We start from the raw sequence: 14,421 nt of genomic DNA on the forward strand, positions 1-14,421 counted from the left end.
AAGCTAAGAATTTGGGGATAACAATCATTCATTTCTTAACAGAACAGGAAAATCACTCCAAGGCACTAGGGTTTCTTGTTCCGGAGTCCGGTAATTCCAGGCGCTGGAAGGGGCCTCTTTGCCACCTGAAGCCCCTTAACATGGGAGTTGCTTTGTGAGAGCACGTGTCCTGTCTAATCATTTTTTTCACTACTTTAAATCTTAAAATTTAAGGTCCTCGTTTTCAGTAGGCCAATTTCAAGAACTAGGTAATCCTCAAGATAGGGGTCTGTGCCCCCAAACAGCACAAACAAGCAGCCACCTCTAGCTGTTGAGGCTGAAAAGGAGGCAGGCAGACAAACTGATGTCATTCTCGGTGTCCAGAGACTTCCATCACAGCGCTGGCTAAATGGTGTATTTCTGAGCACAGATGAAGTTACATACTGGTCTGGAAAGTGAATGAATTGGATACAAGACTTTATCCTTTGGGGAATGAGCTGTGGGAAGCATTTTCAGTCACAGATGGTCTCCCCCACAGGGTATGATCACAGATTGAATAACAGTCTAAAATGGGCAGAGCTCCCTGGTGGCACAGGATTTACACAGCACTATCAAGCTATGGCCAGCCAGAGCAGCATGAGTTCCATCCTGCCTGCCCGGAAGCAACCCACATGGTGCAGCCGACCTCTCCTTTCTCCCCCACTGCTCCCCTCAGCAGTGTATTTCAGTTGATCCGCCTGTTCTGCTCCCCACTCTGTGGTGAATCCTCTCACCCCGCACCAGTAGCCTACACACCAGTTCTTATATGCATAAATAAATTTTTTAAAGAGTTGTTTTTTTTTTAAGTATGCATATAAGAACCAGGGTACAGGCCAGAGGTGTGTGGAGGGGGGTGAGAGGATTCACCACAGACAGAGTTGAGCAGAACAGGTGGATTGACTGAATTCCACTGTTGACTGGAGCAGCGGGTGAGGCAGGAGAGGTCTGCTGCGCCATGTGGGTAACTCCCTGGCCAGGTATCCATCTCATGCTGCAGTGGTTGCGGTTAGCTTCATAGTGCTGTGTCTTAAGCCCTTGTGCTACCAGGGAGACCCAATAAATAAATCTTAAAAAAAAAGTGAGCAGAGCAGAAATGAAATTCTCATGATAAATAAAAAGGAGGACAAGAATCTTAGTCTCTAGGAATGGAGAACAGAGGAGGTGGTGGTGAGATACCTGAGGGTTGGCCTTGAAAATGCCTTTGTTTTTCCTCATCCCCTCACCCCTGACCGTGGCCACCCTTTCCAAGCTCGAGCTCCACCGGTAGCTGCTGTCCTGAGAATGTGCTTTTGCTTCCTTTTTCTTTCTCCTAGGAGAGGGAGACGCAGGCCTGACTCCGACTTATTTTTCCTCATTTCTCCTGTAGTTAGTGCACTTCTCCTGGTGACCTGTTCATGTCTTGTTCACAGGAAAAGCACTGGGAACTGGCCACGCCGTGCTGTCTCGGGTCATCCTGAAACCCTAAATGATTCACACTGTTGTGTAGACCCCCTAGCTGGCGTGGGTTGGCGCGTGTGCGTGTGAGCGCTCATGTACGAATATTAACTGGCTAACAGGCCTTGGACAGTTTTTCTGCATAGCTCTGGATGAAAACAACTCATACCGCCCGTGTTTGCCTTGTGACGCGAGCGACTCTGAAAATGTACGCAGGTGCTGAGAAAGGTGCTCACCGTGGCGCCTTCTCCCCGCTGCTGCCCACCTCTGGCCCCTGGCCCCAAACCTGTCCCCGCGTTTCCGTACGTCCGTTTGTGAACATGGCCGCCGCCAGGCTGCGCGCTCTGGGCGCAGACATATTGTCTCCTGGGGCCCCGCGGGAAACGCCGTCAGCGGGGCGTTCCAGGACTTTTGTCCTCCGCGGCCGCCGTAGGCGCCGCCTGGATCCCCGGCCGGGCGGGCGGCTACAGGAACCCGCGGGAAAGCAGAGTTCGGCCCCACGGGTCGGTGTCGGGAAAGTTAGTGCGCGGGTTGGGGCCCGAAGTTGGGTTTTGAAAGTGGAGGTTTGTGTTGGGACGCGGAGACCGGGGCCGCGTTGGTCCGGACGTGGGATCGGAGGAGTCGGTGGACAGCGCCTGCCCGGGATTTGCCGGGACCCGGACGCTCGTGTGCGGGGCTGGGTTCCGGGGTCCCAACGGCGCTGGAGGCCGTCGAGGTCATCGTCTTGGTCTCCACGTCAGGATGCAGCGGTGTCTCCGGGGAAACGTGGGTGACTTGGGTTTGGGGACCACCCCAGGGGCTCCTGGGGTAGGGGGTTGTTGGGGCGGGGCTGCTGCCGAGGCCGTGCGTGGGTTCTGGGGTGATAAGAGGTGAAGTGAGGGTCGTGAGGACGTCCGCACCCCCGGCTGGGGCGGAGTTGGGGCTCCCCGCGGGGTCGTAGGGAAGCGACTCTTCAACTTTATCTGGGCTCCCAGAGGGGGACTCATCCGCGACGTCCCGCGTCCTATATGGGGTGTGGATGATTTTGCACGCGTGATGACGCTGCTGTGGCCCCAGAGGCCCACCGTGTCTCTGTCTGCAGAAAACGCGCCCTTCCCTCCATGCCCTCCCCACCTGTCAACATGCCACCCCCACTTTGTCCTTTTCTAACGCAGCCTTCATTTTATTTGGTGTCCACCCATCTGGAAGGGGCCTGTTAGGAAGTTCTGGTGTCCTTCCATCATGGTGGTTGGAGTTCCCCGAGGCTCAGATTGAATTATCTTGAAATAAGATGAAGTTTCAGTCACTTCCCTCCCCCCACCTCAGGGAATTAAGATCCTGTGTCGCAAGCCTGTTTTTTGTTTGTTTTTTTTTTGTTGTTGTTGTTCTTTATCATCCGAGAATCATTTCTGATTACTGGAGTTTTCTTAGTTGCTCCTGTATTTTGTCTTGCATGAATGCCATTGTACATCATGCACTCAGAACGAGTTTTTAAGCTTATTTTATGTTTTGCAATTTTTAATGTCAGGCTTTCTTTGCTCAGGACCATAGTATGATCCTGCCCAGGACTATGATCAGACTGAGTTATGTGTTTTTCCGTAGGAGTATGTTTTTTCTTCTCTGGTCTGTGCGAGGTAAAGCAAGTGTATTCCGCGGCTATCTACGCAGTGTTGCAGAATATGCCACAGAAGGTGTCTCCACGTGGCCTTCCCTGCCCTCATTTTTGCACCCTCATCTCAGATGTCTTCTGGGGGAAATTGTTTCCAGACTGTGAGCCAATGCGATGAGGGAGGGCTGCTACTGGGAGAGCTGGCAGGTGAGAACCAGTAACACCCAAATTGCATTTGTGTCAAATAGGGCTGTCCCCATCAGAGTGATCCCTTCACTTGTGGGATCTGATGGTGCCTCCCGGTAGATCATGTCAAAATTAAGTTGAATTGTAGGCCCCTTAAAATGTCCAATGTTGACTATATCAAGAAAAAATACTAAAGTACCCCGGTGGTGTTCTGAGGGCCTCCTCCCTATTACATTTATTCCCACCTGCCCTGGTCAGGAATGTGCCGATCATGGGATTTTCCTGCACCCGCAGGGCCTGACTCCTGGGAGGGAGGAAGAATTTTGGGACCTGGGGATCAGCCTTTGACCGAAGACTGCGATTCGGGGCAGCAGGTGGAGCAGATCCAGAGGACACGCTTCAGGGCAGCTCGGGCGGCGGGTTCTGAGGCTGGAGAGTGATGGAGGTGCCTTTGCTTTGTTTTCTTCTTTTGTTTATTCCATGTTTATTTTGTTGCGTCCCAGGACTAAGACCCGAGATTCAAGGAGAAATGAAGGTTCCCAGCACAGGCTCGGGTACACAGGGAATAAATCCACCCCCCCCACCCCCCGCCCAGGGGAGCAGCAGAGAGCAGGCCTTCCCCTCCAGACCCAGCACCTGCCCTGTGGGTGACCGTAATTCTAGAGGCCTCTTGAGAAATGATAGTGCTGAAGAGTAGACACCTCCACAGCAGGATCTGAGAGAAATTAACCGAGTTGTTAACGCTGCATCATGGAGCGTGTGACCGGAGGCAGAATTGGGGGTGAGCGTGAGGTCACAGTGGGGTAGTCGCTGCTGGTGCATCTGATGTCTCTGACATCAGCCCCGTGAGGAGCGTCCCTGATGTGGGATTTCGGGTTTGGAGGGGGAGGTAGGCCCCTCCTGGTCTCTGCTCTGGGAACTTGTTTCTATTCCTCTGCAGGTGATTGGGGAGGAGGGTCCTGAAGAACAGCTGCCAATAAATGCAGAAGCCGGTGCCTGCAGGGGTTTGGGGGCATTCCTCTCAGGCTCCTGCAGGGATCCACTCAGGGAAAAGGGGGGCAGTGGCGGGTGAGTTCAGTCCTGTGGGGTGTGAGGCGGCCAGGAGTCAAAGGACACTCGTGGAAGCAGAAGGTGAGGGTTTGAATCAACAGCTGAGTGGTGATGACCATAACCTTGTGGATATCTAGTTTCTGGATTACCATGTGGGCTCAAGGTCTAGAAATTACAGAAACTTACACTGAAATCTGTGGATGCATGTCTGAATGCACGTTGTAGATTTATTATCATACGATGGCTTATTTACTTCCTCCAAAACATAAAACAAAAGCCCTCTGGATGATTCAATGTGGATGACACAGCAAAAGGTGCAGGGAACGTGTCAGGTTTTGCCCGTGTCCTCACAAGGCCTCTCACGCCCCCTGTGCTGTGCAGGCCCCGCTGACCTTCGCCGATGTGGCCGTGGGCTTCACCCCGGAGGAGTGGCGGCTCCTGGCCCCCGCGCAGAAGGCCCTGTACCGGGAGGTGATGCTGGAGACCTACAGCCACCTGGTGTCCGTGGGTGAGGATGGGCCCTGGCCCGAGGGCCGGCAGGGCCTTTCCTGCTGGGCCTGGGAAGGCTCTGGAGTGTGGGTGCTATGAGGGGGAGGGTCTCAGTCCCCTTCTGCTCCTGAGAAGGGCTGTTCTCTTCTCCTCCTGGGAGAAAAGCCTTTTTTCTTAGTGGTGAGAATTATTTTTCCTTATTAGAACATCCTGTGGTCCCCCACCCCAGGCCCCTTACTGCGTCTCTGTCTCTCGTGTCCCCTGACCAGGTTACCAAGCCCGCCAGCCTGATACGTTCTCTAGGGTGGAAGGGGGAGAGCGCCCGTGGACATGGGAAGGAGAAACGCAGGGCAGCACCTGCTCAGGTGAGTGAGGAGCAGCAGGAGCAGGTGTGGAGGCCGCATCCTGAGGACAGAAGAGGGGGTGCAGCTGCCAGGGCTCTGAGGGGAGAGCTATACCATGCATCTCCCCACATCTCCTGTGGGGATCTCTTTTCTTTGTGGGAGTCTAGAGACCAGCACACCCATGTTTTTCTTCTGGGCCTAATTCCTTTTTATTTCATCTAAATTTTGCTTGTTTTCTCTTCTGGGGTTTTCCAGTCTTCCCTTTTCAAACTCTTCCACTTGCCTAGGTACGAAATTCTACCTTCCACTTTTGACTGCTGCTCCCTGCCCAGGTATCCTAATAACTGGATCAACACACCAAGCTGCTCCTTGTTCGTCAGGCACATACAGTTGGAATGACTCTGGGGTCTGCTGGACATGTGGCAGGATTTGGTTTTAATTATTTTTTTTTAAGATTTATTTGTGCATATAAGAACTGGGGTACAGGCCAGAGGTGTGGGAGGGTGAGAGGATTCACCAGAGACAGAGTAGGGAACAGAACAGGAAGATTGACTGAAATACACTGCTGAGGGGAGCAGCAGGGAGACAGGAGAGATCTGCTGCATCCTGTGGGTCACCTCCCTGGATGGGGATCAAACTCGTGTTGCAGTGAGCTTCATAGGTTGCGTCTTCACCCCCTGTGCCACCATGGAGGACCTGTTTCTAACTTATAGAAGTTTGCCCCTGTTCATTTCATCCGTCCATGGGTTCCTGGAGATGAGGGGACGCTATGCCACCAGAGTAGCTCCTTTGGCCAAATTGGGTACCTTGTCTGATACAAATGGGAAAAAATCAAAAGCTTTCAGGAAGTGGATACAGTAGTAACATCTATAATAAACTGGAAAAAAGATAAAAATTAGTAAATACACAGAGGAGTTTATTTGAAGTAGGCCTGAGTTACATGCTTTAACCTGAAACAGAGAACTTAGGATGGCAAAATATCTTTTGTGATGAAAAAATATACATGGGGCCTCCCTGGTGGCGCACTGGGTTGAGCACCACGCTGTGAAGCTGTCCACAGCCTCTGTGATGCAGGTTCGATTCCCAGCCCGCCAGGGAGATACCCACATGGCGCAGCAGACCTCTCCTGCCTCACCTCTCCTACTCCCCTCAGCAGTATCTTCGTTCCGTGTGCCTGTTCTGCTCCCCACTCTGTCTTTGGTGAATTCTCTCACCCTTCTGCGCCTCTGACCTGTACCCCAGTTCTTGTATAAATAATTAAATTTTTTAAAAAAAATATACATATATATATATATATATATATATATATATATATGACCATCAGACACCATTAAGGAGGAGTGCACTGAAGTTAGAGAATGTTTGAGGAACAGGAAGTGACCTCTGAGAAACTTGGTGATGCTCACAGCCAAATGCTGATAGAAGGCGGAGTGTCCCGGACTCCATCTCTTGAGCAGGAACTGATGAGAAATGTGGTGGAGCTCGGCTCTTGGCAGGTAACTGCTGAGCCTTTGGCAGTTAAACTGCCTGGCACTTTCGTAGCTGAACGGCTGAAGCTTCAGTAGTTCGGATAGGGAAAACATCCAACTTCTGGTCAGCAATCCAGTACCCTGCTTATGTGTTACCATCTCTGTGTGCTTTGTAAAGCTGTGTTCAGAAACAACATCCATACTTATTGATTGGGAATTGTCTGTACTTCCTTATATACTAATTGCTTTCATTCTTTATTTTGTTTATATTACTGTTTTTTCCCAATGTGCAAGAAACACACACAAGCATGGAATTCTAATAACACTTATCTAATAGACTCATCAGTAGAAAGAAACCTGATTAGTTTGGTTTTAAAAATACCTTTGCACCAAGTCAGAATGACATAAGAACTTATTGTTCTTTTCTTTCATAGATATCTCAAAAATCGATGATCACCTGCCAGAGCACGTAGTAAAGGAGAGCATGGAAAACAGTTTAGAGCCATGGCAGGAACATAGCACATTTGAAAATACTATTCATCGGAGCAGAAATCACTTTGTGTTTAGGGAAAACCATGATCTGTTTGACTTACATAGAAAAAGTACGAAAGCAGATTTAACTTCAGTTAAACAGAGCAAAAACTGTGAAATAAAGAATGCTACTCAGCTTACTGGAGATAGGGAGTCCTTTCTCCTTGCTAACCATGAACAGTGTCAGCCTGAAATTAACCTCCCTGGAAGCCAAAAACTCATCGGCACTAAATTTCAAATGTTCAAGCATCAGGAAACTCAAAAAATAAAGAAACCTCATATATGCAGGGAATGTGGGAAAGCCTTCATAAAGAAGTCTTGGCTTACTGATCACCAAATCATTCACACAGGAGAGAAACCCCATCGATGCAGTGTGTGTGGGAAAGCATTCTCCAGAAAGTTCATGCTCACTGAACACCAGAGAACGCATACTGGAGAAAAACCTTATGAGTGTAGTGAATGTGGTAAAGCCTTTCTCAAGAAATCACGGCTCAATATACATCATAAAACACATACAGGAGAGAAACCATATATATGTAGTGAATGTGGGAAAAGCTTCATCCAGAAGGGAAATCTCATTGTGCATCAGCGGATTCATACAGGAGAGAAACCTTTTATATGTAGTGAATGTGGAAAAGGCTTCATCCAGAAGACATGCCTCATAGCACATCAGAGATTTCACACAGGGAAGACTCCTTTTGTGTGCAATGTTTGTGGAAGATCCTGTTCCCAGAAGTCAGGTCTCATAAAACATCAAAGAATCCACACAGGAGAGAAACCCTATGAATGTAGCGAATGTGGGAAGGCCTTCACCACAAAGCAAAAGCTCATTGTCCATCAAAGAATGCATACAGGAGAGAGACCCTATATCTGCAGTGAGTGTGGGAAAGCTTTTGCCTACATGTCTTGCCTCGTGAAACATAAGAGAGTACACACTAGAGAAAAGTGTGGCGATTCAGTCAAGGTGGAAAATCCTCCTACTGAGAGGCATAACCCAGCCCAGAGCAGTGTTGTCCTGACAAAAAAAGCCCTTGTTAATTCGGTGACTATGCCAGTGTCTTCTGTGACCCCTGAGACATCAATAAACATCACTGGGCTCCTGGCAGACAGGAATGTGGTCCTAATGAGACAGCCTGTGGCCAGCGGTGCACCCTCAGGAGACATCAGTGGGTTTGCACAGGACAGAAACCATACAAATGCAGTGAATGTGGTTGTGCCTTCAGTCATCAATTACATCTTATTTTATGTCACAGAAAACCAGAGGGAAGAAACTCAGAGACCGCTGTGGTAGTGTTTACTGTAACTTCCTAGCTCATATTGCTGGATACATATAAAATCAGAGGCACTGCATCTGGGAAACCTGCTCTTCTCATCTCATGAATTATATACATTGTTAAGATAATAGTTGATGTTAATCCAAATATGCACAGGCTTTGCTTTTGTGCCAATTAAATGAAGAAGCCTGATTTCATCTATATGCAGGAAATAAGTATGTGAATTTTTAAAACATACGATGTAATCAGTATGAGGAATGTTGGTTGAATGCAAAACTACATGTGGCTTATATTGCAGTTGTGTGAAGTAAGACATGTTTATAACAATTCTGCTTTCCTGTACAAGGTGAAGTTTAACTGAAAACTGGAATGTCTACCCTAGAACTAGGTATTTATAGTTTGCAAAGGGACTTATGAAACAGCAGCCTTAGATGGGTCACTCCATAATTTCCCAAGTAGTTGTCAGTTCCACCTTTGTGCCTGGTCCTGTTCAGGAACCCGAGACTCAGTGGGGAGCAGAACAATAGGCCTGTGGTCCTGAGGAGAGAAGTGGGGTGGTTGGGTGTTCCAGTGATCCATTTACACCCCTGCTCATGGAGTTTAGAATGTAGCTGTCTTCACTAGGTGAAATAGACACTTGCTTAGATCGTTGTGTTGCTACAAGAGAATCCCCTGGAATGGGTGCTTTGTAAAATCAAAAGTATGTTAATCTCGTTTTAGTCAGGGAGTCTATAAAGCCCCAGCTGCTGATGTTCATTACATCAGCTGATGTTCATTGTATCTTGGTTCATAAAAAACACCCACCCTCATGTCCTCACCTGGGGAAATGTCCAGGTTGCTCTCTGCTTTGTCTACCGTGAGGAAAATACTCCCTTGTTGTGGGCTCCACCCTCATGACAGTCACCTCCCTAAGGCCTCACCTCTTAATGTCACATTTGGAATTGAGTTTAAATATATGGATTTGGAGGAAAAGAAACACTTCCTAGCATATACAAAAAATTGCTTCAAGACTAATGAGTACATTGAGAGACAGGCATGGAAAGGCAGGTCAAGAACACATTGTCTCTCTCAAAAGTGTGTAATTACACATTTAACGGTATAAATTGGGCAGAGCAGGAAAGGAATGATAACAAAGGAGGACAAGAATCTTAGTCTTTATAAATGGAGGGGAGCCGAGGAGATGGCAGATGAGACGACCCCCCCACCCCCAGGGGCTGGCTTTGAATAAGACTTTGCGTTGTCTCCTGGCCTCTGGCCTCTCACTGACAGCTGCCATCATTTCAGAGACACCAGCTCCACTGGTAGCTGCTGAATTAAAACATCTGCTTTCTCTCTTTTTTTTTTCCATTCTCCTGGGAGAGAGAAACTGGCCTGTCTCTATCCAGATTGTTTTTCCTCATTTCTCTCCTACGGTTAATCCTCTTGTCCAAGTCACCTGTCCATGTCTTTCTCACAGAAAAAGTACTGGGAACTGGCCATGCTGTGGCTGTCTCGGTTCATCCTGAAACCACAGGTGAGGTAATTCACATCCACGGTAGAGCACTATCCTAAGCCAAACACAGCAATTCACACTGAGGGGCCTTCAGTGACCAAAACAGCTGAGAACAGCTTTGCTGGACCTTTCACTGTGGTGAGGGAGAGACAAATGAATTCTAAATTGTTCTAGAAGAAAAAGCCTAGGAATAGATAATGATGTATCATGTTGTGTAAATAGTAGTGGGGGAATCATGCTGTCCCATCCAAGGCTATTCTGGTCTGAAGATCTGAACAAGAATGAGGAACACTGGACTCTCCCACTTAAATCATCTGTCACCAGAGAACATTCCACGGCTGTTTCCAATGATCTATAGCGGCATCCTGTCCCAAGTCTGAGAAACACCTGCATGCAAATTTCTGAGTCAAATTTCTGAGACCTGCTGATCCAGAATCTGCACTGAAACCCAGGACACTGTATTTTGGACCCAAGCCTGAAACCCACTTATATTTGAAAACCTTCGTCTGAAATCCCCATCATCACACTCACTTTAAAGTAGAATGACACAAGCAGATCTCTCCCACATGGACTCTGTCCCAAGGGACCCCACTGTGCAGGTCTCATGTCTCCTATTGTGTGTGTGTGTGTGTGTGTGCGCGCCCTGCTCTGGGTGGCCAAGTGAGCAGGTTGCTGGGGCTGGTCAGACCCCAGATGGATTGCCCTGGCTCTCTACGCCCTGGGGGCCACGTGCTAAATCTACCATTCAGAACTTGACGCCCCAGGACAAAGGGCCCAGCACACATGTCAGGTGCTCCCACCCTCAGTTTCCTTAGGTTCCAAATAGGGACCCTTCTCCCTCTGACTCCTTGTACCCTCAGTGACTCAGGGCTGAGGCAAACTTGGCAGTGGGCAGGAGTGGGTCTTGAGTCACATGCCTGGTCGGAAACTCTGTGTTCTGGATACACAGCTTTTATTAGATCATGACTTAGGTGATGAATTTGTTGAGAATCCTTTTTTCCCCAGGATTGGTGGGTTCCTTGGCCCGTTATGTCTCCTTTCCCTTTTGATACATTCCTCATTGTACCATTTTCAGAGAGTTGATTTTGTATGAATTTTCTGTAATGTGTTCTGCAGGCCCCCCTGGTTGGCGCGTGTGCGTGTGAGCGCTTAAGTGTGGACATTAACTGGCTAATAGGCCTTGGACACTTCCTCTGCATAGCTCTGACTGAAAACAACTCACACCGCCCGCTTGACTGTGTTTGCCTTGTGACGCGAGCGACTCTGAAAATGTACGCAGGTGCTGAGAAAGGTGCTCACCGTGGCGCCTTCTCCCCGCTGCTGCCCACCTCTGGCCCCTGGGCCCAAACCTGTCCCGGTGCTGCCGTACGTCTGTTTTTGAACATGGCCGCCGCCAGGCCCCTCGCCCTGGGCGCAGACATATTGCCTCCTGCGGCCGCAGGAGAAACGAAGTCGGCGGTGAGTTCCAGGCTTTTGGTCCTCCGCGGCCGCCGTAGGCGCTGGCTGGGTCCCGGGGCCGCGCCGGCGCCCGCAGGAGCCCGCGGGAAAGCGGCGTCGCGCCCGGCGGGTGTGAGGAGAGTCAGTCAGTGCGCGGTTGGGGCCCGAAGTTCGGTTTTGAAAGTGGAGGTTTGTGTTGGGTCGCGGGGCGCGCTCGGTCCCGTCGTGGAAGAGGGGAGTCGGGCGGCGGCGCGGAGCTGGAGGCGTTTCGGGGGCGGCGGCGCCTGAAGTGTTTTCGGGGTCCCGCGCGCTCGTGCGGGCTGGCAGTCCCGGGGTCCCGACGGCGCTGGGGGCGCCTGAGGGGTCGTCGCCCTGGTCCCCACGTCGGGGTGCAGTGGTGTCTCCGGGAAAACGTGAGTGACTCGGGTTTGGGGATCCCCTGGGGCTCCTGAAGTGGGGGGCGGGGCTGCTGCTGACGCCGTGGGGGGCGCCTGGAATGTTGAGGGGTGTCGTGAGGTGCGGGGTCGCGGGGCCGGGGTGTTCTTGCCCGGCTGGCGAGGGGTGCCGGTTGCCGCCCCGGTGGAGTCTCACCTCGGGGGTGGCGGGCGGGCGAGACGCGCTCCACCTGCGCGCGCCGCTGGCAGAGCCCAGTGGGTACACTCGGGGCGCCCTGGGGAGGCGACTCGTCGCTGTTTTTCAGTAGACCTTCGTCAGCCGAGGTAGTTCCAGTTCCCATTGCTCAGATGGATATTAGGTATATGGTGCTCCTGCCACCCAGCCAGCCGCCCACCAGCACCCACCACCCAGCTACCCGCCACCCACCATTCACCCAGCTACCCACCACCCACCATTCACCCAGCTACCCGCCACCCAGCCGCCCGGCCACCCCCCAGCCACCCACCAGCCACCCAGCTACCCACCAAGCCACTCACCACCCAACCACCTGGCCACCCATCCAACCACCCACCAGCCAACCAGCTACCCACCAAGCCACCCACCACCCAGCCATGCGTCCTTGTAAAATCTGAGATTCTGGGAGAGCATTACCCCCTTCGGCCAGTACTTTCTTGAAATTTTTTTTCTCTGTGAATGGTGCTTTCTGACAGTAACATTTGTTTTGTGTTGCACTTGCTGTTGTCTGTAACATTTCTATCTCAGCCTGTGGACTCAAGTCTGCAATAGAAAGTGGAAAGTGGGGTGGCAGTGGGCATCTTTGTCTTGTTGCTAACCCCTAAAATGAACGTGGGTACTCTCAGGTAACATGGGCTCGGGGCTTCATCCAGCTGTTCACATTTAACAGTTTAAAGATTTTCACAGTATTCTTTCAGTTTAAAAAAAAAAAAACCCAAAACCCTGTGTTTTACCAGAGTGCTCTCTCTCACTAATACTTACTATTATGACTTTTTTTTTAAAGATTTATTTTTTAATTTATGAATACAAGAGCTGGGGTGCAGGCCAGGGGTGCTGGGGGTGAGAGGATTCATCAAAGACAGAGTGGGGAGCAGAACAAGTGGAGCTACTGAAATCCACTGCTGAGGGGAGCAGCAGGGAGACAGGAGAGGTCTGCTGCGCCGTGTGGGTAGCTCCCTGGCGGAGGATGCCAATAGCTTGCTAGTCCTGAGACTTAACCCTTTGTGCCACTGCAACTGCAAATATGTATACTGTGCTGGTCTTTTCAAAACAGGCTTTTTGTATTTTTGAGCTCATGTATCTTTGTTAATTGAAAATATCTACAAATTATTATTTAAAAAGCCACATGTGTATAGACAGTTACTGCCCAGGTGAAGAAACATTGCACTCCAGGGGTGTTCTGTGAGCCCCTCCCAGTTACTTGGCCTCCTCAGCTCCTCTGGTAGTTGCCATCCTATCTGTGTAACAAGTACAGGCTTTTCCTCCTACTTTCATCATAAAACAAACTGTTGGTCATATGATTTGTTAGTTGTGCCTATTTTCACCTGTGTGTAGGCACACAGGACACTGAGGGCGGAGCTGGGGAGTGGGGTGGCCTCTGCTGGAGGGAATGTGCCACTCATGGGGTTCTCTTGCACCCACAGGTCTTGACTCCTGGGGAGGAGGAAGAGTCCCGGGACCTGGGGATCAGTCTTTGACCGAAGACTGAGATTTGTGACAGCAGGTGGAGCAGACCCACAGCACACGCTCTGGAGCAGCACAGCGGGTTCTGAGGCTGGAGCGTGATGGAGGTGCAGGTGACGTCCACTGGGCTTTATCCTCTCTGTGTTCTCCCTTAGACTTGTAGAGGCCGCTAGAGAAGGGCTGTCTGCGCTGAAGGGTAGACACCTCGACAGCAGGACCTGAGAGAAGTTAACCGAGTTGTTAATGCTGCGTCCTGATGTGGGATTTTGGGTTTGGAGGGGGGAGTAGGTCCCATGCTGGTTTCTGCTCTGGGAACCTGTTTCTATTCCTCTGGAGGTGATGGGGGGTAGAAGGGGGCAGTTCCTTAAAAGCAGCTGCCCATAAATGCAGAAACTGGTGCGGTTTTGGTTTCCTCGCAGGCCCCTGCAAGAATCCGTTTGGGGAACTGGGGGCAGCACTGGGTGGGCTGTGACGTGGTCAGGAGTCCAAGGCCTCTCCAGGACAGTGTGAGGGGTGCGTGCTTTTGAACTGACTTTCAATGAACAAGTCCCCAGCGTGGTACTGATGCAGCCTCTAGGCGGAGCGTGAACAAGGCATGTTGAGCCAGGCCTGGTGGTTGCTCCAGACCTTTATCTTAGGAAATGAACAGTGGGGGGCTTCCTGGTGGCGCAAGGGGTTAAGGCACAACCTATGAAGCTATCAGCAGCCACTGCAGCACGACTTCGATTCCCACCCAGAGAGAGACCTACATGGCGCAGCAACCTCTCCTGACTCGCCCGCTGCTCCCCTCAGCAGGGTGTTTCAGTCAGTCTGCCTGTTCTGCTCCCAGCTCTGTCTCTGGTGAATCCTCTCACCCCCCACACCTCTGGACTGCACCCCAGCTCTTGTATGCATAAATAAATAAAATCTTTTAAAAAAATAAAGAATAGTGATGTAAAATATATATAAATAAACAAATTAAAAAAGAAAACAAAAGACAAGTCACTGTCCTTTCTGGCTGCGGGTTTACTATGTG

The 14,421-nt window shown here is 50.4% G+C and overlaps 2 protein-coding genes across 13 annotated transcripts in view; both read left to right on the forward strand.

The window, feature by feature from the left end:
- Positions 1–1,893: 1,893 nt before the first annotated feature.
- On the forward strand, positions 1,894–10,952 carry LOC119249633 (zinc finger protein 350-like). Of its 4 annotated transcripts, none has more exons than XM_037517076.2 (6): positions 1,894–2,217; positions 3,034–3,247; positions 3,521–3,671; positions 4,658–4,784; positions 5,035–5,130; positions 7,013–10,952. In XM_037517076.2, the coding sequence occupies exons 3-6, from the start codon at positions 3,666–3,668 to the stop codon at positions 8,398–8,400; spliced, it is 1,617 nt and encodes a 538-aa protein (XP_037372973.1). In that variant the 5' UTR covers positions 1,894–2,217; positions 3,034–3,247; positions 3,521–3,665; the 3' UTR covers positions 8,401–10,952. The 4 variants fall into 4 exon arrangements, with proteins under 4 accessions (XP_037372973.1, XP_054553317.1, XP_054553318.1 ...); XM_054697342.1 differs by having other exon boundaries at positions 1,894–1,955; XM_054697343.1 differs by lacking the exon at positions 3,034–3,247.
- Positions 10,953–11,395: 443 nt separating this feature from the next.
- Positions 11,396–14,421, forward strand: part of LOC119249634 (zinc finger protein 350-like) — a 99,042-nt gene continuing 96,016 nt past the window's right edge. For all 9 annotated transcript variants that reach the window (XR_008552566.1, XR_005126175.2, XR_005126174.2 and 6 more), the window contains exons 1-2: positions 11,396–11,501; positions 13,367–13,519. Coding sequence is in view for 5 of the 9 variants with exons in the window: in XM_037517078.2 (XP_037372975.1) it covers positions 13,508–13,519 (12 nt within the window). In the remaining 4 variants the exon portion in view is untranslated. The remainder of the gene's footprint in view (positions 11,502–13,366; positions 13,520–14,421) is intronic.

The sequence above is a fragment of the Talpa occidentalis genome, unplaced genomic scaffold, assembly GCF_014898055.3.
Source record: "Talpa occidentalis isolate TD23 unplaced genomic scaffold, MPIMG_talOcc4v2.1 talOcc4.17, whole genome shotgun sequence".
Classification (NCBI taxonomy): Eukaryota; Metazoa; Chordata; class Mammalia; order Eulipotyphla; family Talpidae; genus Talpa; species Talpa occidentalis.

Bases quoted from the DNA above. Each gene is read 5' to 3' on its own strand.
- LOC119249633 (XM_037517076.2), top strand. The intron at 4,785-5,034 runs GTGAGGATGGGC...TCCCCTGACCAG, and splicing joins CAGCCACCTGGTGTCCGTGG to GTTACCAAGCCCGCCAGCCT. The intron at 5,131-7,012 runs GTGAGTGAGGAG...TTTCTTTCATAG, and splicing joins GCAGGGCAGCACCTGCTCAG to ATATCTCAAAAATCGATGAT.